Source organism: Chrysoperla carnea, chromosome 1 (genome assembly GCF_905475395.1).
Source record: "Chrysoperla carnea chromosome 1, inChrCarn1.1, whole genome shotgun sequence".
In the NCBI taxonomy this organism is placed as follows: Eukaryota; Metazoa; Arthropoda; class Insecta; order Neuroptera; family Chrysopidae; genus Chrysoperla; species Chrysoperla carnea.
The window spans coordinates 121,633,509-121,657,993 of NC_058337.1; the positions used below are offsets into that span (position 1 = coordinate 121,633,509).

Consider the following 24,485-nt stretch of genomic DNA (forward strand, 5'->3'; position numbering starts at 1 on the left):
ACTTATTTATTTTATTGATTATTTTTCTTTTTTTTTTTTTTTTAAATTCATCAAAATCAATCAATCAGTCTGTAATATTGTGCAATCATCAGAGACAGACAGACACAATCAATCAGTCATAATGGCACTATTTTCCTTATACAATTAATTATCATGCATAAGTATATATTTATGTAATCAATATATAAACCCAGTCAATCAATCGCTATATCGTTCAATCTGTTTTTTTTTTTTTAATCGACATATACAAACAAACAATCAAACAAACATAACCTTTAAAACAAACTTTTATACTGTGTCATATACGTCATAAACATACATTGTATTTGAGACCATCACACAGAGGTCACCTTTTATACGAGTACTTCATACGTTGATTCGAATTTTTAAATTTGTAAAAGGATTTACGTGTTTTTGTACAAAAGTATGTCAAAGGGACCCTAACCTTAACGCGTCATATATAGAAATCCAATTCAATGTTAAAGTCGGTGCAAGAGTTTGACTAACCAATGGATAACAATGAGATTAGTGCAAGTGAGCGACATATATGCGTGAAGTATGGATGAAGTGAATATCGTATATATTTCATATGAGTGTGAGTGCAATGAAAAGCTTCCATACAAACTGGACTTCTATATAAATTGTCTCTTTCACGAACATTTTGTATGGTTGATTTCTTAAGATAGCGGTGTTTTGGTAGATCTTCCGACTGGTTTTGCTCAAGAACACAACAATTACTCTTTTATGTCATTTAGCCCTAGCTTTAGCTCGTAAGGACTAAAGTTAAGCAAAAGAGCGCTCAGAAGCAGTATTGGATGTGGTCTTTCCGCTTAACACAGCCAATGGGTATGCTCAGTAGACAGGTGCATACACTTTTTACACTGAGACAAAAAGATAGATTGTAACATAATCTTGACCTGGGAGACAGAACAGCGAGAGACAGTCAAGGTATAACCATAGAGGTACAGCCAAAACAGTCAAGGTACATCCATAGAGATATTATATATAGAGTACGCGATAGAACAGCGAGAGTGTGCGCAGGTAAGAGAAAGATCACTGCCGAGCTACCGTATCATTTCTTCTATGGTGACATCATCACATGATACATAGAGATACGGTAGCAGGGCAGCGTTCTATCTTTTACCTGCAAACACTTTCACTTACGGTTAGCATAGACACTTGCGCATTCTCTTCTAAATCTCTATGGATGCAGCAAGATTTGATTGATGCCGCCATTTTTAGTCAAAAATTGACTAATCTTGTACAGAAAATTAAGAGGAAAGTTATATTTTCACAACTTTCTAATTTTCGGTACAATTTTGACTAAAAAATGGAGACACCAAATGTCCCGCCTAAAGTAGATTCTAAAAAATAAATATAAGAGTGATTCAAAATTAATATTGGCTGCATTTAGCTGAGGTTTGCGCTCAGTTAATGTACCGGCACCCCAAATATGATAATATGTGGGTAATCCATTTTTTCTTTCTTTTATTTTCTTCCTTAACAAACATGAAGTACCTGTATTATCGTTCCGCTCAGTATGGCTAACTACGGCTGAATGCAGTCATTAAATTGGTGATGCTTTTTAAGTTACATTTGGTAAGGTTTTTTAATCAAAATCTCTTTAACATAAACATGTAAATCTTTCCTTGTACTTCTATCACAAATTTAAATGAACGTATGAAATAGGGAAACTTTTTTAATGATAATATCACAAAAAAGTACCATTTTCCAAAAACGCATACAATACATAATTTATATTTAGAGTACATTTTTTTTTTGTATATTTTTATTAATGTGTGACACATTGTATATTCATTATGTGACGTCATACTGTGTCATGTCATGTCATGTCCGTGTTGTATGTATGTCTGTGTCGTCTTAACGTATATTATAAATTAAACTATAAACATAATATGAAAAAATATATAATATATAAATAACATTTAAATGGAATTAAAGAATTATTTAGCAAACAATAATGGATTTTAATAAAGAATATTTAAGTACTTTTAATTAGTACTTAGATTCAGAGAATTGTGATTGTTGATTAATTTTACATAATCTTCATAGTTATTCCCAAAAATTTATAGTTCACACAAATTTACTTAAATTATATTGACAAGAAAAAGGAACACTTTTATGGTGTGAACACAACGTTTATTTGAAAAATAGTAGTAAACACGCATGCGTGAAAATAATGACATCATTAATCATATAAACAGTTCTAGACAGACTGTAGATTAAAAGAAAAAATATTAACGTAACGTCATAATTACATTGATTTGTAGTAGGAAATAAAGTAGGGGAAAGGTAACAACATATCAAGTGGGACATATCCTTCCCTTCCTTCAAAAAGACTCTTACTAAATTAAGACGTAAAACAAGCCGTGGATAGGATTTGGTGCGACCCTTGAGGTCCACACGAATAACTTTCCAGCATAGTAAATAGTTATAAAAAACTCGAAACGACTCAACCGAATGTTATGAAATTATTTTCGGATCATATTACCGTTACTACACTTCGATCGGCTTCTCAACGAAGTCGGATAATTTTTGAATCGCCCGATCAGGAAAAATTTTTTAAAAAAACTCGCCCGATTCGAATGAATGTTATGAAATTCTTTTAGGATTATATTGCCTTTACTACACTTCGATTGACACCTTAACGAAGTCGATATCATTTTTGTTTGCGCGATATCAATGACGAAAAAAATAACCACGAACGTACGTACGTACATCTTCTCAGAATTGGTGTTAATGCCTTGTTCTGACCATGCAACGTAAAGATATGTTGAAAATTTCGATTTTGAATCCATTACAATAAGTCTCTATACCGGGAAGTTAAAACTTGACGATAAAAATTCCAAATAGGGTTTGATATTTCTCAGAATGTATTAATGACTTCCATAACATCGAAAACGGCATAAAATTAGAGGAGGTAATGAGTTGAAGGGAAGTGTTTTCTCAAAGCTGATGAGCTGGGATACACTAATAATTGGAAAGCACTAGACCAGAAGGACTCGTGAGGCTTAGAGTGATAAAAACGATAATAAAACATCAGAAAAAATGTCATTTTCTAATAAAGCTATCCGGGATATTCCTATTTACCAACTTGTATGAGATCCTCTTGTCGATTTTGTCTAGAACTGTTTATAAGACCATAGACATTATCAATAAGATTTAAAATTGACATGGACTGTTTTATTTCTCATATCATCTCATTTTTCCTATTGAGTATACAGGAGAGAGAAAGAGAGAGATCAAAAATAATAATTTGTAATTAATTCTCTGAGTAATTTTTTGCATCTTCATATGTTTTTTTTTTCTTTTTTAAATATAAAAATATCATTTGGTTTTTGTTTAGTTAAATCCATATTAATATTATTGGAATTATTATGAAATATAGATTTTGTATGTACTCTTTATATTTTATCAGTTGGTACATCATAGAATTATCAATTGTAGATAAATACCTATTGATAATTTCATCAGTCAAAAGTAATTTATTGATCGATCATCAGTCATAAATAACCAAACAATCAATAAAAGGAAGAAAGTGATTAAAGTCCCGTAAATGAGACCATAACTTAAATATCTACAGATGATACATAGCGTGTAACTTGGTGTATCATGAGAAAAGGGTAGAAAATCTAGAAGATATCGAATGCAAATGTTTATCCGCTATTCTACTACTAAGTCGTCGATATTTACATTATTCTACAATTGAAGTCGAATGTCCAACTTCAAGCGTTTGTCATCCGACAAACGATCTACGACAGGGATGGCGAACCAATGGCACGAAACACAATATTTTTGACACACCGATCACAAAGATCACTATGAAGTATTATATTACGAACGAACGCGAGTGATCTTACAAATGCTCGCCTGTTTGTTATTGTTGTTACGTCGTGGACTACAACTTGCATTTTGAAACAAATCACAAATCCGTTGGTCAAAAAAGGGAGACATAGCGAAACAAGTGCAATTAAAGATAGAAGTAAACTGTCATTGCTCGGCATAATAAACCTTTTCGAGAGGGAGATTTTGAATTATAAAGATAAGATTTCGATAAGATACTCCTCTATCTAGAAACGCAATAAAATAATTTTCAAACTACCGTCACTTAATCAGGAAACGTCATTAAGAATTAATTGCGAATGCCCACGACATCATTATTATTTGACCTATGACCTAAAACATTTCATTAGAAAAAGTGACACATTGATACATAAAGGTTTGCCACCCCTCAAATACGACTTCAATTATAGAAAATGTTAAGTAGTTGATTCAAAAGTACATTTAAATCGTCGTTAAGCGTTAAGTTTTTAGCCGGATAAATTATTATTTGTATTTCTGTCAAAAGGAGATCACCCTCTATAATTTAACTACTTCAATTATTCTATAAAATTTTAAAAAATCTACAAAATGGCGTAAACGAAATGTATTTATTAAAATAGCAATAACGGCTGTGATTTTGTTCAACAATGATATTACTATTTTAATATTTTTTAATTTAGCATTCTTTCGAACAAGTATTATTTGCAATTTTAACAAAATTATTTTATTTTAGACCCTGATTAGTAATAGGACTTTAATCACTTCCTAAAAAATAAATTAATACACCTCATATATATTTAATATTCATTTTTAAACATCATTCATTGATACAATGTAACTCATTTTGAAAATTTATTATTTATGTTTATCACACACGATTCATTATGAACCAATCATAACAATTTTATCACTTAAACTCTACCACATATACAATATTATCACATATTTTATCAAATTGAGATGGAGATGATGATTTGTTGTGGTTCGATTTTATCAGCTTTGATTAACTTTTGGATAAATTCAGAGATATCGATTCAGAAAATAAACCAATAAAATTTTTTGAAATCTGATTGGTTAAAATAATGATAACTATTCTACTTCACCGTCGAAATGAACTTGTAACTCTAATAGATTGGAAGAGAAGTTGTTTAAGTTAAACAACGATGATAAAACTGAACCTAAATCATCTGGTTTTCAATTTTATTCTATTAAATTAACAATTATTCAATATTTATGTTAACAAAATTTTAATATTAGTTTTTTTTTGAAAAATGTAGTCTTAACTATAGAGTAACTGGGATACCAGCCTAGAGAGGCGAAAATGTTTAATGGTTGATGTGAAAAAGGTTTTTAAATAGGTCTTTTTAACCCCCGGCTCAAAGAGAGGGATTTTATAGGTTTAACGCATACATCTGTGTATGCATGATTTGAATTTAGCTTTCTGTTTTGTTTGAAATGGTGACTTGATGGAGATTGTCGCAGGTTTTTAAAATTTTTTGAAAAAACTTTAAGGATAAAGCTAATTTAATGGAAAGTGTTCTTAGATATGTTGCAAGTGCGAGCTTAGGATTCCCTACTCGAATTTGTCGGGGGTTTTTTAAATTTTGTAAATTTCACCCCTACTCGTTTGTGCGTCACCCATCCGAAGATCTACGATTTATACGTCAGTTACTTAAGTTCCTAATATCCTCGATCCTAATTTTTTAATAAGCCTACCTGTAAAAATAGTTTCAGCTAATTTGATAATTTAGATATGCAACTTACATTTCTGCAGGATAATTAATATGTTTCATATAACTTTGCCACACAATCTTCGGACCATACACCACAATCACAATTTCTCTATGTAAGACCAGTGAAATAATTCTTGATTCAATACACTTTCTAACTAAAACATTGTTAATATTTTGTTAACATAAATTTATTCCCTTTACACAAGAAGTATTCTTCCGCAAATATTACCCGTACAAAAAAACCATACACACATACATTCAAACACGCATATACCCAAAATACTTACGGATTTACACCTAATAGTTAGCTTGAATATGAAAATTCATTTGTCTTTTATAATTTAAATTGATAAAAATATATTTTTTTATTTTGTCCTATAATTATTTAAAGTGAAGTGAGCAGCAATTATTTATTTTAAATTACACTAATTGTAAGAAAGCAATCTGAAACTAGCGCCACAATGAATTCATTTACTTATTTTCAGATAGAGCCCATAATTTTTTTTGATTTTATACTGGTAAATTTTAATTTTTTTTTTCATTTTCTTTATCAACTCACTAGCTATTGGCAGCGTACATAATTGAAGAAACTAGAGAGGAAACAATTTGTAATATTATAGAAGATGCCTCCCTCTTCATAAGCAAAATTGATGATTTTAGAACACACGCTCTCCGTATAGGTTGTATCTTCTTAGAAGGGTGAATGACTTAAGTCATAAGAGATTGAGTAATGGTTTTAGATGTTCTGGTCCTCACGCGCTTACAATGATCGTATCAGTATGTGATACACAAACCTTAATCGAAAGACTTGGTTAATTATTTGAAATTTGACCCTCGTTGGAATCAGCAAATCGTGAACTCTCAATTTGCGTAAACTGGAAAAAACAACAGTGTATCAAATAGCAAATTCAGAATAAAGATTTTCTTCTGTTCTTCACAATTGTGATTATCTCTAAAAATTATAATAATTTTAGTAAATTTACATCAAGTTTTCAGAACCAAGGCCGGATTAACCATTAGACACATTTGCGTATGGGTCCGGAATCGGTTAAAGATCTCACGGAAATATCAAAATTGAAAAAGACAAGGTTGTGTCAAATTGATTTACGAAGAGAACAAAAAATAAGGAGAAAAGACAAATTTGTACGAGAAGGGCCCCACAAAAGGTAACAGCAAGGTAATTTACAAACACTACAAAAAGAGGCTTACACAAGAAGGGCCAATGTAATTTACGAAGACTAAAAAAATCTAGAAGTAAAATTTGTATGAGAAGAGTGCCAATGTAATTTTCGCATCCCATCGAGAATTGCATTGCCTATGGGACCCGACATGTTTAATCCGGACCTGCTCGGAGCTGTTGTAATTCGTGAGCGATTATCTTAGTTCCCACCTTTGTTACAGCTGAAGAAATGAGGCATTAATCTTTCTATAATAACACATTTTTTGTCGTTTTGTCATTAGTTACAACAATTATGGAGTCTGCAAATGATCCGGGGAATGTAAATTAATTTACAAGAATGTTCACGGAGACAATGATCTTATTTAAAAATAAATACCGATTTCTCGTGAACTTGTTCATGTAAAATTTTCTTCAAAAACATACAATTAATTTATACTTTTAGCTGCAATAACGCTAGCATTTTCAACCATAAATCGTTAACAAAATGTTTTCACGTGGGCATAAATGCATACAACACATGTCTTTACAGTTTTACATTCTCATCAAAAAGTTTTACTAATTACATAGTTAAATGTAAAGTTCACTAGTGTCAGATAAGAAACAGCTGAACATAAATCCACTTTACAAACTGGACTCAAATTAATTCAACATTAATTCCAAATAAAACATCACATTTAATTTACCTCAATTGTGTACTTACCCTAATCATCAATCAACCAAAACCAATCAATCAAAATTAGATACAATTAGGAAATTTTGTTGTGAACCTCGAAGATGATCACAAACTTCTATTTTTAGTTTTTTTTTTGGAAAGAAAATTTAAATTTTATAGGAACTATGATGTCCAACATAACGAGTGTTCAAAAAACAAACTAATAAAACTATATTTAATAATTATGGTTAAAAGGGAAGTGTGTAGACAAAAATGTTGGAATTAAATGTCGGATTATCGTTCAATATCCATTTGGCCTTGACTCAAAGTGAACTACTTGAACTCAAAGTGAACTAAAGAAAGGAGATAAGCTCAAATAATAAATTGGATTAAAGTCACTTTTATTTGATTGGCATTCTAACATTTTTGTCTACGTGAGGATCATTGGTGATTGGATGGATTACTTTAGATTTTGTTTCCTCGATTGTTGGACACCATGAGGAAGTATGTGATGTCCATCTTTAGGATTTACAAACACATACATAAATTACATATTGATAATTGTTTTTAAATATGAAATCAATATTATTTTAATAATAATTCAGCATACATTCGGAAAAATACACATCAACTGCACATCATCGGAATCGCACACATAAAAATACAATTAAGAAACAAAAAATTTTATAAAATTCACAGACCGTTATAGAAAATAGGACAAAAATAATATTTAATAAAAATTTCAAATCAATATTTATTTTCTTCAATGATTTTAGTACTGAATGAAGTTTAAAATTTTTAATCTTGCCCCTTTTCTTTTGATTAGTCAGTGATTTAGAAAAAATAAAAAGTATTTTATCGATATACTTAAAAAATTATTAAGACTTAATTCCAGTCCAGTTTTATTTTTCACTTCATGAAAAATTAACTTAAGGATATTTTTTTCCCACAATTCGATTTGTGAAAATTTTTTTACAAATAAATTTTTACACATAATAGAGATCCCCGTTTTAACGTTAAAAAATCATTTCGGAATATAAACCTTGTTCGAAAAAAGATCAAAATAAATAAATTTAAAGTATTTAAAAAAAAATTTAAATAAAAAATAATTTTAAATATAATTATCAATTTTTTTTATAAAAATAATTATTCGTTTAAACCTGAGACCAAAATGGAAACATTTATTTATTTTATGTATGTACAATACTTGTGTAATTTTACCAACAACATTATATTCATATTTAATTAAGTTCTAAATATTCATTATACAGGGTGTCCGTGACTAGATAGCTATAGTTTAAGAGCGAATTCTTTTGAAAATATTAAGTTGAAAGTGTAATGGCGATGTCTACTTAATTGGTTAAATTTAATAGTGTACATAACTCCTTAACTATTGGGTTTTGAACAAATATATCAGGCACTTTCGACAAAAAATTGTCAAAATAATACACTTTAAAATTATGGCAATCGAATCACGAGACACTCTGTAATTGCTCAAAAGTTTAGAAAATCGTACTAGATTTTTTGTGGAGTCCTTTATCTTGAAGTATTATATATCCGAAAAATCCATATTTTATTCTGAAAGTTCTCTACAATTGAAAATGTGTTTTTCATTTTTAGAAAAAAAACTTATTTAATTTAGAATATTAGTTTGGTATTAAGAATTTGATGAGCTACAATTTTTCCCCAGAAACCATTAAAAAATTAACCGCCTTGAAGGACAAAATAATCGGCATGTGAAAATTTTTAACAATTTTCCTTTACGAATTATACGGATATCGGTAAATTTAAAAGGATTTCGTAGCCTCTTTAGTGGCATCTGTTAACATCTTTTATGTTGAGAAACATCCAAACGGATATTACAGGCTACATATAGACCGCGCATTCTCGTTATTTTAATTTATTACTTCTGGGATGCAGCAAGATATGGCATTTTATGATTGGCGAAGATTAGAAAGTCGTTTGATGGCACAAAATTTTATATGCACTGTAATTTTACGTTAAATCAATTATTATTAATAATTATATTTAAAAATAATAAAATAAAATATTTTTTATTTAAATTTCAAACTGTTTTTTGTAAAAAAAATTTATTTTTAAAAATAGTTGGTAATATTTTGTTATTAAATTTTTTTATTTTTATTAATATTGGAGGGGATACACAATAATAATAGTTAATAATAATTAATAAGTATAATCAAATAATATTGTACACACATTTTTAATAATATAATAAATATTTAGTATAGTAATTTTATTAAATTATATTTTTTAATTAATTTAACATAGCACGAGTTATTTTTATATTCAAGAAATCATTTTACGATTAAATCATTGATGGACTTAACATCGAGTTTTTCAATCGACAATCTGTTAAATTTCAGAAGAAAAAAAAACAGGTTTAATAAATCCATCAATGATTATATTAGAATTTTCAATGAATATAAAAACTTGGAATAAAAATATAATTTTATAAATATTCTACACTTTTAATAACACCTACCTCTCAACTTCGCTCAAACGCTCAACAATCAAAAAATATCACATTCATAAATAATTCGTTCATCTTTTGTAAACAGTCATCACATCACAGCACATGTTTCAATTTTTTTTTCAAACACAAATTCTCAAAACTCAAAAAACTCTTTAATAAATTTGTTCCAAAATGATATAAATCCAATGTGAAATCAAAATTTGTAAAAAAAAAAACAACAGTACATGATAATTTACATAATACATAACAGGATAAGGGAAAATGAAAGAGGGAACGATTACACCTAGTCATGTGATAAAACGATAAATTTGTGTTTAAAATTAATCAGAAATGGTTAGTTAAAATTTAAAGACGTTTCTTTTAAGGTTGATGAATCGAGCGCAAGCACTTTATGTAAAATTAAATTTAAAAAACATCATTTCTTGCATGGAGGTTAGAGAGAAGGAGAAAGATCGCTACGCGCTAAAGCATTAGCGCGTCTGTCCCTGAAAATTTGTAGAATTTATTGTTCATTTTTCAGCCACCAGCCGCGCTGTCGTTGGTAAGTAGTATCTGCGAAATTAGCTGTTTATGAGTATAAGTATATAAAGTTATTTGCATAATGTACAAATTTAACAACAGCCCGCTTTTATTAAGATAACTTAGCGATCGCAGCGCGTCACTTATTTTGACCGTATTTTTGGGACACTATTTCCTACAGCGATCGTTCTCCTTCTCTCTAACCTCCATGATTTCTTGTTTGGACTAGGTATAACCATACGTAAACATACCTTATAAGTTCCTTATCAAAATTAATTTTAAGGTATGTTAAATTTTTAAAATTTGCTTTAAACTTAAATTATACGCTTACATTAATCGTTGGAAGGACGAAGGGGAAATTTACAATTTTCTAACAAAATGTATTTTTTACATACCAATAATTTCAAACATGATGTAAACGTAACCTTGAAAATTTCGAATAAAAATTTTTTTTTAATTAAAAAAGAAAAAAGAAAACACTTGTTTAAAAATAAACCATTTTTGTGGAAAACACTCACACCATCACTTGTATGTTTCTAGTTTTTTTTTCAACTCCCACCAGAAGATCACTAATTTTATTTTGAAAATTTTGTGTGTGTTAAATTCCAGAACGCGCACCAGGCATACAAAAATAATTATCACAACTCTCTTCCACATCCATCCAGAGTCATCTCAGCAACATCTTGGAAAGTTTCATCTTTGTTCATCACACTTCATATATATTCATTTATTCATCTCATTTTAATAATTCGCGTAACTTGCTTTAATATTTTATTTTCATCATCAATCATTCTTATAAATTCGTTTACTCTCTTTTCGCAATATTTTGTATCTCTCTTTTTTTTTGTATTTTTTTTTAAAGGTTTTTGTTTTAAAAAATAAATTTTTGTTTTGATGTTGTATCTTAATATTTTTTAATTAATAATTAATGTTGGATTTGTAGTAATTAATATATCAAATCTGAAATGAGTTATTACTTGGTTTTAAATTGTGTAGGTTTATTTTGTTGTGTAATCAGGAATTTTTATTTTAAATTTTGATTTTTGATTTTGATTCGGTAAATTCAATTTATAAATTAAATCAGTGCGCGATTATCGATGTGCTACTGTAATTAAAAATAAATAATATTTAATTAAATAAATATTAAATGTTGTTTGAAGTAATTTTGAGCACTATATACATGTGATTTTTGTTTATAATTTACAGGAGGTGAAAATTTGTCGAATTATTTTACACAGAAATTTATTTGTGTGGTCGTCAATAATTTCTTTCAAACAGAATTGTTTTTTAATAACTCCATTTTCATCTCAATATGAAAAGTAAGTCAATAATTAATATGTTTTATTCAACGTTTTAAAATAATTGATTAAAGAGTTGTTCGAGTATTTTGTTAAAAAGCGAAAGATTCATCTAAAAAAGGGACTGGATTTGTATGATACATAAAAGTACTATAAGACTGTGAAATGTGATTAATCGTGACTTCGAGCCGACAATAGATGCGAAGTTTTCTTTATAATTTCAATAATAATTTATGAAATCTAGCAAAATTGTGTGTTCTGGCAATCAAAGTAGATAGATATCTATAATTGATAATGCTTCATTACCATTTCCTTCATAGATACAGGAATAAATTATAGTTTTTGTTACAGACTTGCAAAATAAAACACACGTGAAAGTTTCAAATTTTCAATTATACGTAATAATCAAACAAAAAAAGTCGGTTGTTAAAAAAAAGATTTGTTTCACCAAAGTTTAAGATCTGCCAATCCTACTCAAACTAACATTTAATTAACAGCCTAGCCATTTTACTAAACGGCGACATTCAACAAGCGGCCTGAACTAAATTCAGTCATTTAATCACACAGCTAGGCAAATGACTTGGATCGATAATGTTTAACTACTTGCCTAGCCTAATCATTTAAATTCCACTTTCTGCCAATGGCAAGCAACAATATTGTTGGTGTTTCTCACAATGTAAGGTTCTATTAAAAACAGATTTTTACGGTAAGAGTTCAGATGCAAACTATGTCGACGAAATTTCAATTTCTTTGAAAGATACTGTGGCAAGTCAGTCACCTTTTGGTGGGCAGGGATTTAAAAAATGTAGTTATAAACCTGCTGTAAATCAGCGTCGCAATAATAGATGTGCTTGTTTTAAAAACAAAGTTTTTCGGATCGAAATGCAATGGAAGTTTAATTGCGTTAAGAATTAATATTTTAATTACTTAGGTGTGTACTTTATTATTGAGTTACGCTAAAATAAATCTCTTTAATTAGGCCAAAAATTTTGGGGGGATGTTGTTGAGTAAGCTTTACACTACAAAAAATTTTTTATGCATATTAAAAATCTGATTTTTCATATACTTTTTGAGGGATGAAAATCGTAAAACATGCATTTCTTTTAATTTTACGATTTTTTTATTCGGAGGGTTCGGAGGTTCGGAGAAAAAAAAATGTCTAGTAAAAATTGAGAAAAATGTCTCCAACTTACCCAATAAGCTTCCTAATAATCGCACAAACGTTACATACTGATGGCAGATATTACCCCTCCCCGTCCTAAACGTTAACATAGTTTGATTGCTAGTAATCGGGAAGGGAAGGGAGGATATGTCCGCTAGCATTATGTAACATTTGTGCGGTCGTTAGAGAACTTTTTAAAGGAATTTGGAAAAGAAGAGAACTATTGGAAAAAAGAAACAAAAATTATTGTGCCTATAAGAGTCTCTCCCACTGTACAATTTTGTGAACACAAATTTTTCACAAAGTACTGATAAGTTATTAGTCCACCCAGTAAAATTAAATTTGTAAATGTGTAAAGTGATTCAAAATTTGAAATTCAACAAAATGGCGAAATTTTCATCACCTGTTGTAAAAATAAAATCACACAAAATTGAAAGAAAACAAAACCAAATTTTAATTTCAGAAGCACAATAACGACATTTAAAATTGTTTGAAGTATAAAGATAAATCCAAAAAAATTACTTACCAGCTAGCCGTCGGTGTTTGTCCAGCCATATTATTTACTGAAGGTGCAGCCGCTGCTGATATATTATTCGCCGTAAGTGCTGCATGTACACCCGGGGCCGTTGTATTACCAGGTGCTCCACCAGCCGCTGCTTTTAATTTACGTAACTCCTTTGTAGCCCATGTAGCTAATGCTTTTGTACGTTGTATCCTACTACGCCGTCCATCGGTTAACATTTGTTGGATAGCATCTACATCGAGTAATGGTAACATTGCTGTACCAAATGATGCACATAAATCGCCGACTAAACCTGCAGCAATACCAATAATACTATCGGTATGATCTTGATCCCGAGCCACCACAATCAAAAATCGTACAATAAATGGAATATGTTGTTCCAAAAGTTGGATATCGGGTAACGGTTGAGGACCGTCTCCTTTTAAACCCTGAACAATTCCTGTATACGCTTCCAGGACACCTTCACGTAATTCATTTAAGTAATCAATCATATCGTAATCGGAATGGTCAACTTGAGCTTGTGAAGCTTGCGATAACGTCGTTAGCACAATATCCAAATATTTTTTGAACTCTGTACCAATCGATAAAGCCATATCTCCAAACACTGATAAAATTTGCGGTTTTACACTTCGATGTACAGTTTGATTCGATAAGTTTTCCAAAAGTAAAGTCATAATCTCGTCACAATATGGCAACGCTTTTATTTTTAACGATCGTATTATATCTCCAGTTAAGCCTACAGCCGCTCCACAGACTTGATATTCTTGATGATTTTTTAATCCCATATATAAATATGGTCGGAATGCATCCATATATTTCAAAAATCCTTCCCCTAAAACATCAACCAATGTTGATACCGCCATTAAAGCATCTTCTTGTACGCTGCCAGCAGCTTTAGAAGTATTTGAATTGAACATCGTTAACATTGCACCCATAATCGCATCAGATATTTGTGGAGCGTCCTGTGGAGTAACTTTTCGTAAAACTGATTGTAATGTAGCGCAAAGTAACGATTGGAGGTCATTAAATTGTGATCGATCGTTGTGAGACGTGATATGTGATTCCATTTGGAGGACTTGTTGTAAACGTTCCAAAATAACCATGGTAGTTTTTTGCACTGTAACATAACAATCTTTGGGTGAATTTTTAACCATTTCCATAAGCGCTTCATAAGCGGCACCGCGTAAATTAGCTTGGGCACCATCTGCACGATCTGTGGTCTCTAATAAGCGTTGGATAATATATTCGAAGTATTGTGAGAGGCAATACGTTTCTGGTTGATTGGAATTTGAATCTTCTCCACCTCCACTGGTAGATTCGGCAGCTTCGTAAGCAGCTTCTGCTAAGCCACTAAAAGCCCAACATACATTTGCTGCAACACGTGGTTCAGCTTTTAAGCCGTTAATTAAACTTTCTAATAATGGTTTGAAGTATGCATCATTAATTGCTGCTTCGGGAACAATTTCACAAATACGACCAAATGTCCATGCTGCGGTGTCACGTACGATAACACAATTATCGTACATTAAACCGATAAGTGTAGGCATGGCTTGTTCTACCAAAGGTTTAAGCGTATTTGGATCTAAACCACCAATGATTGAGCCGAATGCCATAAGTGCAGCATCTCGATAACGCCAATTATCTGATTTAATATTATCTTTAACGAAGGGTAAGACGTGGGGAACAATTTCATCTTCACAGCAAGTAGCCAACAACATTAAGCAAACACCTGCAGCTTTAGATGGATTCCATGTATCTTCATCATCTAATTCTTCTTGTTTGGTTAACTTTTGCATGAGAACTGGTGCTAAATATTGCAACGCACCGCGTGCATAATGACGACTGACGCGTTGTGGTGGTCGCCCAGCTTCTGCCGCTTCAGCATCTTCAATAGCTAAATCAACTTCTTCATCACTGACATTAGACCAAAATTCGATACCTTGTAATGCCACAGCATCATTTTCCGAATTCATTGCGTCCAAAGTAATGGGGAACAATGCTTGTGCCATATACGGTTCCATATATTGATAGTATAGTGATAATATTTTAACTAAACATTGCAACGCAGCAACAGCGATTTGAGTATCTGTGGATTGTGTAGCTTCGCAAACAACTTCCATAATAAAATTTCGTTCAGAATCTTTTTCGAAATTTGCTTTTGTGAATTCTAATGAATTGAGTAAAGCTTCGGTGGCAGCTAAACGTACATGATTTGATGGCTCGGAGCTACGCATACCATGTATTATTGCTGTTAATATTGCATTCGATTGTTGGACAAGTACATCGGAATCGATTTCTTGACAAATATAACCGATTGCTTCCAATGTTGATTCTTTTTGCATTTCCGTTGAGGCAGCATTTACAACATTGTTTACTAAGGTATTGATTAAATCGGTCCATTGTCCGGCTGGTAATTCGGCAACAGCAACATAGGCAACACATTGTGCAGCTGAACTAGGTCGGTTTGATTCTGTTCCTAATGCACCAACAATCTATGGAAATAACATTAATTTATTAGGAACTTTCATGTCTATGAAATAAAATTAAGAAAATTCTAGATGGCAAGTATTTTGTATATACAATTTTTACTTAAAAAATGTGGGCTATAAAGTTTTGAGTACAACTTGAGAAGAGTAAAAGTTATATGATTATTATTCATTTAAAAAATAAAATAAGCAAATCGGTTGGATAGAGTGGCCGGGCCAAATGGACTCGTAATAGATTTCATAAATTTTTTTTATTCCTATCCCTATGTCCCTATATATATTATGAATGTGAAAGTAAGGATGTTTGTTTATTTGTTACGCTTTCCCGCAAAAACTAGCGAATGGATTTGAATGAAACTGCACAATAATTTATTTCATACATCAGACTAACATATAATTTATAAAGATATATTTATCTACGCCATCTATGAGTATAATTTTGAATCATAAATTAAAGATTTCTGTAAAAATGTGAACGGTATACAATTCCAGCTGTCCCAGCAATGGCCACCTGTTCTAATACACTCAAAGAATTAAGGATATAAAATTTTTTTTAAATTGAATTCTGTACATATATTTTACCTGTGAAAACAATCCCTACCCCTATTTCGAGTGTTATGGAAGGAGGACAAGCGAGAGCAAGAGAGGTTGAGACTATAACGCGGTGGTTTTTACTTTTAAGCCCAACGATGTGGGCGGGTTTTAAGCTAGTATATACATAAATGATAATTCAAAAAATTAAATAATAAACTAGAGAAAATTAAGGCAGGAAATAAAACAATTAAAAAAAAAAAAAAAAAAACTTTTTGGTTCTGAAGAAAGGCTGAGCAAAATAAAAAACATATAAAAATTACTAAATACTTGGAAACGACGCGTACTTCAAATATCGAATCCAATATCAGTGATTTTACATCAGAATGTGAAAGCCAAGTAACGGTCAATATTTTTATAGATTCTAAATAATTAGGCAGATAAAAGTATTAACATACAATAGAAGATTACAATGTTTCTGATGTTGCAACGTTGGCAAAAGTACTTAATGCGAGCAATATAGAATACATTATTTTATGTGGACTCTCACAAGTAGGTTCAAACAAAGAAACTATTAGACGTCGGTGATTAGTTTATTCAATATCAAATGATATTATCTTTTGATTTTGGTTGATACGAACTACGAAGTTGATCTCCATTGAAGGCTTCAAAAATTTGAAACATTTAAGTGAAACTTTGAAAAATGGATGAAAATAGTTTTCTATTAATAAAAAATATAGTAAAAATTCGAAATAAGTTCTTTTTATAATTATAATCAAATATAAACACCTAAAAGGGCGCCAAAAACATGATATGCTCGGGGCGACTAGAGTGATAAGGTTGGCCCTGGGTATCGTTAAGTCTTTTATACTTCAATACAAATTTTCCAAATGACTTTTCACTTTAGTTGAATATTTCACAAAATATAAATTCTGAAAATATATAATCGTCTACCCTGGCACGTTGAACGCCTGCGCCTGATAGTGTACCACGAATATTGCAAGAACTGTCTCAGTGTGGAGAAGGAGGAAACTCTTGACATGAGGAGATGAGCTCACTTCAGCTAGTCTTTCTTTGACCTGAACTACGTTGACATTTTAGACCTTTCCTTCCCAAATTTTTAATAATTCCTCCTTTTCTTTCTCTAATTAACTTATAAAATAAACTAACTAAAAATATGTATATTTGAAATTCCCCCAAAATTCTTGAAAACATTGTATCCGACGTCGGTTAACTTGTCTGAGAATACGATAATCAATAATACCATCATTATGGCGTTATTTGGAACAAGATAATTGTTAAGGCGGATTTAAATGAATCATTCATTCTCATAATAAAACTTACATTCTTTTTAATATAACTTCGAGAATCTTCAGGTATAGCACGCCATCGATCCTGATACAACTGTTTTGTAGCTGGATCTTTTGATGTTAATTGATTTTTAAGCTGTAGACCAGCAGCCATTCGTGCTACTTGACTATTCCCACCATGTCGTAATATATCTGATAATGTTTTTAAGAATTCTGGTAAATTTGTTGTAGCTGCTTGTTCCAAAAAATTTTGTGCTGCCTCCAATTCATTTTTATCTAAAGAAAAAATTTAAACAAAGAATTACTTATCAATTGCCTGTTATCTTAAATCATCCTCCATTTTTCTTTTTCTTTTTTCAGGGAACTTATTTTAAGGCATTTTTCTTTGATTTACAACCAATTTGTGGCTTTGAAATTTTATTTAAATCATACATGTGTCATCATGGTGTCATAAAAATTTCTCAAAAAATATATTTATATTTTTTATATTGATTAGATTGTAAAAAAAAACGTATAATATAAAAATTTATAACGGATTTTTGGCTCAGACAAAGCATTATCAGATGTAAAGCATATCAGTCATCATGACTGTAAAGTCATAATGCAGCCATTTATAAAAAAAAATCATTTAAAAAAAACACTTACCAAGTGATATTGTTTTTTCCAGTATTTGTATTAATTGCATTGTATCCGGATGCATTTTTGTACAATTATTTATTTTTGTTCGATTCTAAACACACAATTTTAAATAAAATAAAATTTTTTTTTGTAAGAAGTTCGCAATATGATGATGGTGGAGTCTGTCTGATTATATTGAAGTTGGATTGGTGTGTCTGTGTATACCGGTAATATCTCTACACACTCCACTGTATAATACAACACCACATGTAAAATGTATGAGTTTAGTTTAGACTTCCTGTCTAACAAATGATCGTTCGTACCGCGTTCTCAAACCGTCAAAAATATTTCATTTCAACGAATTTACGAATGTAACCCAACATTTAATGATCGATGTAGGAATATTTTATTATTTGATGTACCTTTTACTTTAATTTTTATATGAAAATTATTCAATTTATTTATTATTTTTATCAAATTTACTAATAATTTCTAATCAACTCATTTACAATTTCAATCAATTTTTATTTTTTAATCAACTCTTAAGGTACTATTTTTTGTCGCGTACGTTTACTTTGATTCGCTTATGTTAATATGTATTGATATCAAAAATACGTTATTTTACAAGAAAAAGATCGATATATTCAGCTTAAAATGTTTGCAAATAATCCAAATTTTAAAATTATTTTGATAATTCTACGAATTATTATTAATTTCTTAAATCAAAGGATTATAAAAATTATATATGAAAATTAAAAAATTTTCATTATTCGAATTATTTTTCAATGTAAAAATGAAGTAGAGAGAGATGAAATGATTTATTTAAATAAAATTCGAAATCGAGTTATAAAGCAAAAATTATTCAGAATTATACAATTAAATAAATTATTAAATTTTGAAAATATTTTTGAAAATTTTCAAAATTCATAGTAATTCTAATCTAATCGTTTAACATTGAAATACGATTTAATTTCTAGATAGCGATACTGAAATACCTACCGCACGTTAGTATTTCATTTAGGAGGGAAAATAAATTCGTTATTCTTATTTGAATTTACAGTTTTTACAGATTGGATAATTAATCAAAATTTTCTCTAAAGAATATTTTTAAACAAAGAGCTTCATGATTTAAAAAAATAATAATAATAAGGCCATTATATCCCTATTTATCAATCATTTCTTGATCTTTTTTGTTTTAGTTTTAACAAATTTTATTAAAAAGGGAATTCGATACATATAGCAGATATAGTATATTGTCCCACATATAACATCATGAAAAAGTCTTACAAACTTTGATTTTTAAACAGTTAAATAAAATTTTTATAACTACAAATTTTAAGCTTGTTTATAATTATCTCTTAATAAAAATAATTTTTCAAAAATTATTTTAGATTTGATTCCAATCGAAAATATATTTCTACATTCGAATGCAAACCAAATATTTGATAGAAATTCAAACCCATACAGTCCCGTTCGAATTGTAGATGAGATGAAAATGCAAAAAATTCCATTAGTAGTCTAAAAATCAATGCAATGCTTGACGTTGTGACTTCATTAAATATTTATGTAAATATAATTACATATTTACCTATTTATAGAGATAGGCAACTAACATGACATATATGTTTTGTATCAAGTATATAATATTGTATTATTATATTATGAATGATAAGGGCGTCGTAATAAACGTCGCGTCGTTATTTCTCTACCGTTTTGTATGTACATGTATTTGTATAAGTGTATATATGCATACAAGATACTTAATATTTGTATACACTTATATGAAACGGCGTCAGACGTTATATGAGAGACGTCAACCGGACGTCAGTTCATATATATACAATAAAAAAAAAATGTTCCAAATTAACAACTAATTACAATATTAAGAAATTGTTTATAATTAATTTAACGATTTTAAGTAACAAATTAATACTTTGATCTGAAAAACAAAATTGAAATAAGAAAATGGGTATGCATCAATCTCGTGTCAATTCATCCACAAACACAGCTTATTTTGGCGAAGATGGTAAGTTGAATAATTCAACAAAAAACATGATATATGAACTAAAAACATATTTTTTGATATAAAATTTAATGTTAGTTTATAAAACCTTGTGTAAAACTAAAATTGTAACCACAGCATATTTCTTTATCAGTTTACTTTGTACATTTCCGGTTAAAATTATTTGTTATTATCATTCAATGCTCTAGTTAAAAAAAAATATAAACTGAATATCAAACGATAGTTTCATGATTAAATCACTATTAACAAAAGTGGCGTTGTTAAATTTAAATCAACATTAACGCCAATTAAGTTAGTAGTGATTATATTTAAAACTATTTTTACTAAGTCGTTATTGATAGCAGCGTTTTTGTGTGTAATTTTGGAAGTTTGTGTGGGCTTGATACATAATTTTATTTTCAGTTAACTTTGATCATTTTCAAATACTACGTGCAATTGGAAAAGGAAGTTTTGGGAAAGTAAGTATATAATGAAAATAGCTAGTCATATCTTTGTGGATTTACATTTAAGTCGCCAAGACCTCAAATTCTTTATCCTAAAGTCCTAATTGAAATAATGATAAATACTCAGTTCTAATAAACAGCGCCATTATCGCTTTTATATAATAATTGAAAGAAAGTTTGTTCAAACCAAAGTGGGACCGAAAAATTGATTGCACATACATATACATCATACAATCTCCCTTACTCGGTGCCACTTTGGTTTGAACGAACTATACAGCCCATTTCTATCGAATCCATTTGGTTTTAAAAATATTTCTTGCACATCTTTTGGGATATAATTGTTACCCCAGTGACTCGACATCCATTTTGCGATCACGGCTTCAAATATTTATTTATTGACAATTGACACATTTTGTGCTTTTAGGTATGCATAGTCCAAAAAAAAGATACTGGCCAAATGTTTGCGATGAAATACATGAACAAATTACAATGTATCGAACGTGATGCATTAAAAAATGTTATCCGTGAAGTGAATATACTTACAAAAATTGAACATCCATTTATTGTTAACTTATGGTTTACATTCCAAGATGAAGAGGATCTTTTTATGGTGTTTGATTTATATATGGGTGGTGATTTACGATATCACATAAATCAATCAATCAAATTCAATGAATCTACAATAGTTTTATACATCTGTGAATTAGGCCTAGCTTTAGACTACCTACAAACGAAGCATATTGTCCATCGTGATATTAAACCTGATAACATTTTATTAGATAACGATGGACATGTGCATTTAACTGATTTTAATATTGCAACGGAACTAGATCAAAATCAATTAGCAACGTCAATGAGTGGAACTAAACCGTATATTGCACCCGAGATCTATGAGTGTGCTATTGAAATTGAGCTAGATTATGCTGGAGCTGATAATGCTGGAAGTGGAGGAGGTGGTGCGAATACTACTACAACAGCGAACAATGTTGGTACATGTGTCGGGTATAGTTATCCAGTGGATTGGTGGTCATTGGGTGTGGTAGCATATGAAATGTTAAATGATGGATGCCGTCCATTTGATATACATTCAAATACATCGATAGCGGATGTTCGTACGTTATTTGTTCAAGGCGTGGAGTATCCGAATACTTGGTCAAATGATATTGTTGATTTAATCAGTAAAGTAAGTAGAAATTTATTTCATCAGATAATCTGGCTCAATAGGATAAAATTCGTTGATCCTTATACTGTAGCATTATTGTACTAAATTAATTCCGGGAATAACATTCGTTTTAAAGGACATGCAATTTCGGGACAAAAATATTACATAACAATTTCATTTTGCAAAAGTAAGTATATTAATCGAGATTCAATGAAATCTGCCTTCTAATTATTCCGAGATAAGGAAATCGGTTTTGGTAGCCTATAAGGGCTGCATGAGAAGCGAGTTTGGAGTTTACACAGTGTGTCTCATACTTCAATTCTAGCGTAGTCATTCCTCGGATCCATAAACATTCTTTCATCGCCGGTAATATAAGTTTTAATTATCCGAGATGATTATTTAATACTGCTACTTCGTTATATGATATACGCGATGGACGTGGTGATCCTACAAACTGTTTAAAGGTCCCGACTTTATAAAATTCTGATTATCACCTCTCTCTCTCTCTTCTGATTGACCTATGTTGCTCATTTACGCACTTAGCCTCAATTTTTACGTTCTGAACATGCTATAAAAATTTCAGCTTGATATCTCTTTTCGTTTTTAAGTTATCGTGATGACAGGCGGGCCATGAGCTAATTTGGTGATTTTATATCAAACACCTATACCAAAATTCTGTTCTTAGAATTAATATTTTTAGGCGTTACAAACTTGGGACCTAACTTAGTATACCTTGGAATATATTACATATGTACAGGGTATAAAAACTCATCTAAGCATTCGAGATGTGTAATTTTGTTATAAACAACGATTTTATGAAATTATTTTGATTTCAGCTATTGTGTCTATCACCTGGAGAACGTATCACAAATATTCAAGAACTAAAACAACACACTTGTATAATAAACACGTACAATATAAAAAATATGGATATCATATTAAATAAACAATACAATACAGAAATATTTATACCTGAAAAAGGTCATCTAAACTGTGATCCCACATTCGAATTAGAAGAAATGATTATAGAACAACGTCCATTACACAAAAAGAAAAAACGTTTAGCAAAACAACGTTCATTAACAAAAAATAATCCACCAACACCAAATAACTACTGTCATCATTATTACGTACATCATTATCATCAACAATACGATAATATGTTATACATACCTGAGTATCGAGTATATAACCGGTATCATGAATTACAACGACGCGAAATGGAACAAAAAGAATTAGAATGGGAACATGAATTATTAGAAGCAATGAATGCATCTTCCACGTCAACTCCTGCACAAACAACGTCATCATCTTTATCACAAATCAATATTGATAAAACAAAGAATTTAAAACAGTGTTTTAGTTGTTCATCAATTAAATTAAATAATGAAGGTCCTCGCGACGAAATTAAATGTCAATGTAATTGTCAGTTAGGTTCAGAAGAACAATCGTCAGCCTCATCTGTATTAGTACATGATAAAATTGATTATATTGATCGAACACCATCTCCGAAGACATCAATTATTGATAATACATGAAACATGATGATTATTATTTATTTTTCGGCAATTGTTGAAGTGTGATCGTGTGATGTTGCACTTTAAAAATAATACAACTTTCTGCCACTAGATGTCACGAACCAATTTAGATAGTTATCGAATCACGGTATTGTACACAAATTTTGACACTTTATACCATATTGTTAAACCAAGAGTTATGGTTTTATATTTTTTTGTTGTATCTTATTCTTGATCATTGAAAATATCTCAAATATTCTAGTAGTAGAATATATATCTTCATTGAAACTTGTATTCCTCTAGGAATTACTAGTGACATAGGCAGGTTTTTAAAGGGGGAAAGTGATTTAAAAGAGAATTCCAATGTGAGATATTGTAATTACTTTTTTAGTAAGACCTATTATAGAAATATTGGACGAAAATCCCTGTTTTCATCGGTGGTGTCAAGATTTGTTTACCGGAATACGTTTCTAAATTATTGATGTTTCTATTTGTTTGAGAAATTATTATATTCAAATTCTCTAATCATATTTTGACAATCATATGTTCGCTCCCCCCCCCCTCTTCAATTCTTTTCATTTACTACCTATGAAGTCCTCATTTAGAGAGAATAAAAACTTTTTTCTTCACTGGTCGAAAAAATATTTGAAGAAAGAATTAAAACCCCGAAAGTCTTAGGAACTATGAATTTCTAAACTGTCTAATTCAGTTATTCAGTCTGAATTACACAGTCCAAAAACGTTTAGAAATTTATAGTTCCTAAGACTTTTTCAGAGTTTCTAAGACTTTTTAAGAATTATTCTTTCTTCAAATATTTCTTCTACCAGGGTTGTACTGTTCATTCAGACAAAAAAAATTTAGTCCTCAAATTCAAAAAGCAAACTTTTAATTTTTGAACATTAAAGTTATTTTAAAATTGCGATATAGAGCTTTTCATTTACTAAATGATTCTTTCTTGTTTCGGACAAATGTTATTCAAGTAAAGACATCC

General features: G+C 30.1%; 2 protein-coding genes across 3 annotated transcripts; one reads left to right on the top strand and one right to left on the bottom strand.

The window, feature by feature from the left end:
- Positions 1 to 10,119: 10,119 nt before the first annotated feature.
- On the bottom strand, positions 10,120 to 18,669 carry LOC123299302 (importin subunit beta). Of its 2 annotated transcripts, none has more exons than XM_044881669.1 (4): positions 18,377 to 18,669; positions 17,766 to 18,007; positions 13,408 to 15,896; positions 10,120 to 11,381 (listed from the first exon to the last, which is right to left on the bottom strand). In XM_044881669.1, coding segments are annotated over exons 1-4 (2,787 nt in total). In that variant the 5' UTR covers positions 18,432 to 18,669; the 3' UTR covers positions 10,120 to 11,380. The 2 variants fall into 2 exon arrangements, with proteins under 2 accessions (XP_044737604.1, XP_044737597.1); XM_044881662.1 differs by lacking the exon at positions 10,120 to 11,381 and adding an exon at positions 11,388 to 11,526.
- Positions 18,670 to 20,302: 1,633 nt separating this feature from the next.
- On the top strand, positions 20,303 to 24,068 carry LOC123299334 (serine/threonine-protein kinase 32B). Its single transcript, XM_044881706.1, has 4 exons — positions 20,303 to 20,375; positions 20,775 to 20,830; positions 21,240 to 21,998; positions 22,814 to 24,068. Exons 1-4 carry the CDS (start codon positions 20,315 to 20,317, stop codon positions 23,513 to 23,515), a joined length of 1,578 nt encoding a protein of 525 aa, XP_044737641.1. The 5' UTR covers positions 20,303 to 20,314; the 3' UTR covers positions 23,516 to 24,068.
- Positions 24,069 to 24,485: the final 417 nt, after the last annotated feature.

Bases quoted from the DNA above. Each gene is read 5' to 3' on its own strand.
- LOC123299302 (XM_044881662.1), bottom strand. From the start codon at position 18,431: ATGCATCCGGATACAATGCAATTAATACAAATACTGGAAAAAACAATA. The intron at 18,008-18,376 runs GTAAGTGTTTTT...TTTTTTCTTTAG, and splicing joins GGAAAAAACAATATCACTTG to ATAAAAATGAATTGGAGGCA. The intron at 11,527-13,407 runs GTAAGTAATTTT...TTTTAATTACAG, and splicing joins CAAACACCGACGGCTAGCTG to TAGCACATCGATAATCGCGC.
- LOC123299334 (XM_044881706.1), top strand. From the start codon at position 20,315: ATGGGTATGCATCAATCTCGTGTCAATTCATCCACAAACACAGCTTAT. The intron at 20,376-20,774 runs GTAAGTTGAATA...TTTTATTTTCAG, and splicing joins AGCTTATTTTGGCGAAGATG to TTAACTTTGATCATTTTCAA. The intron at 21,999-22,813 runs GTAAGTAGAAAT...TTTTGATTTCAG, and splicing joins TTGTTGATTTAATCAGTAAA to CTATTGTGTCTATCACCTGG.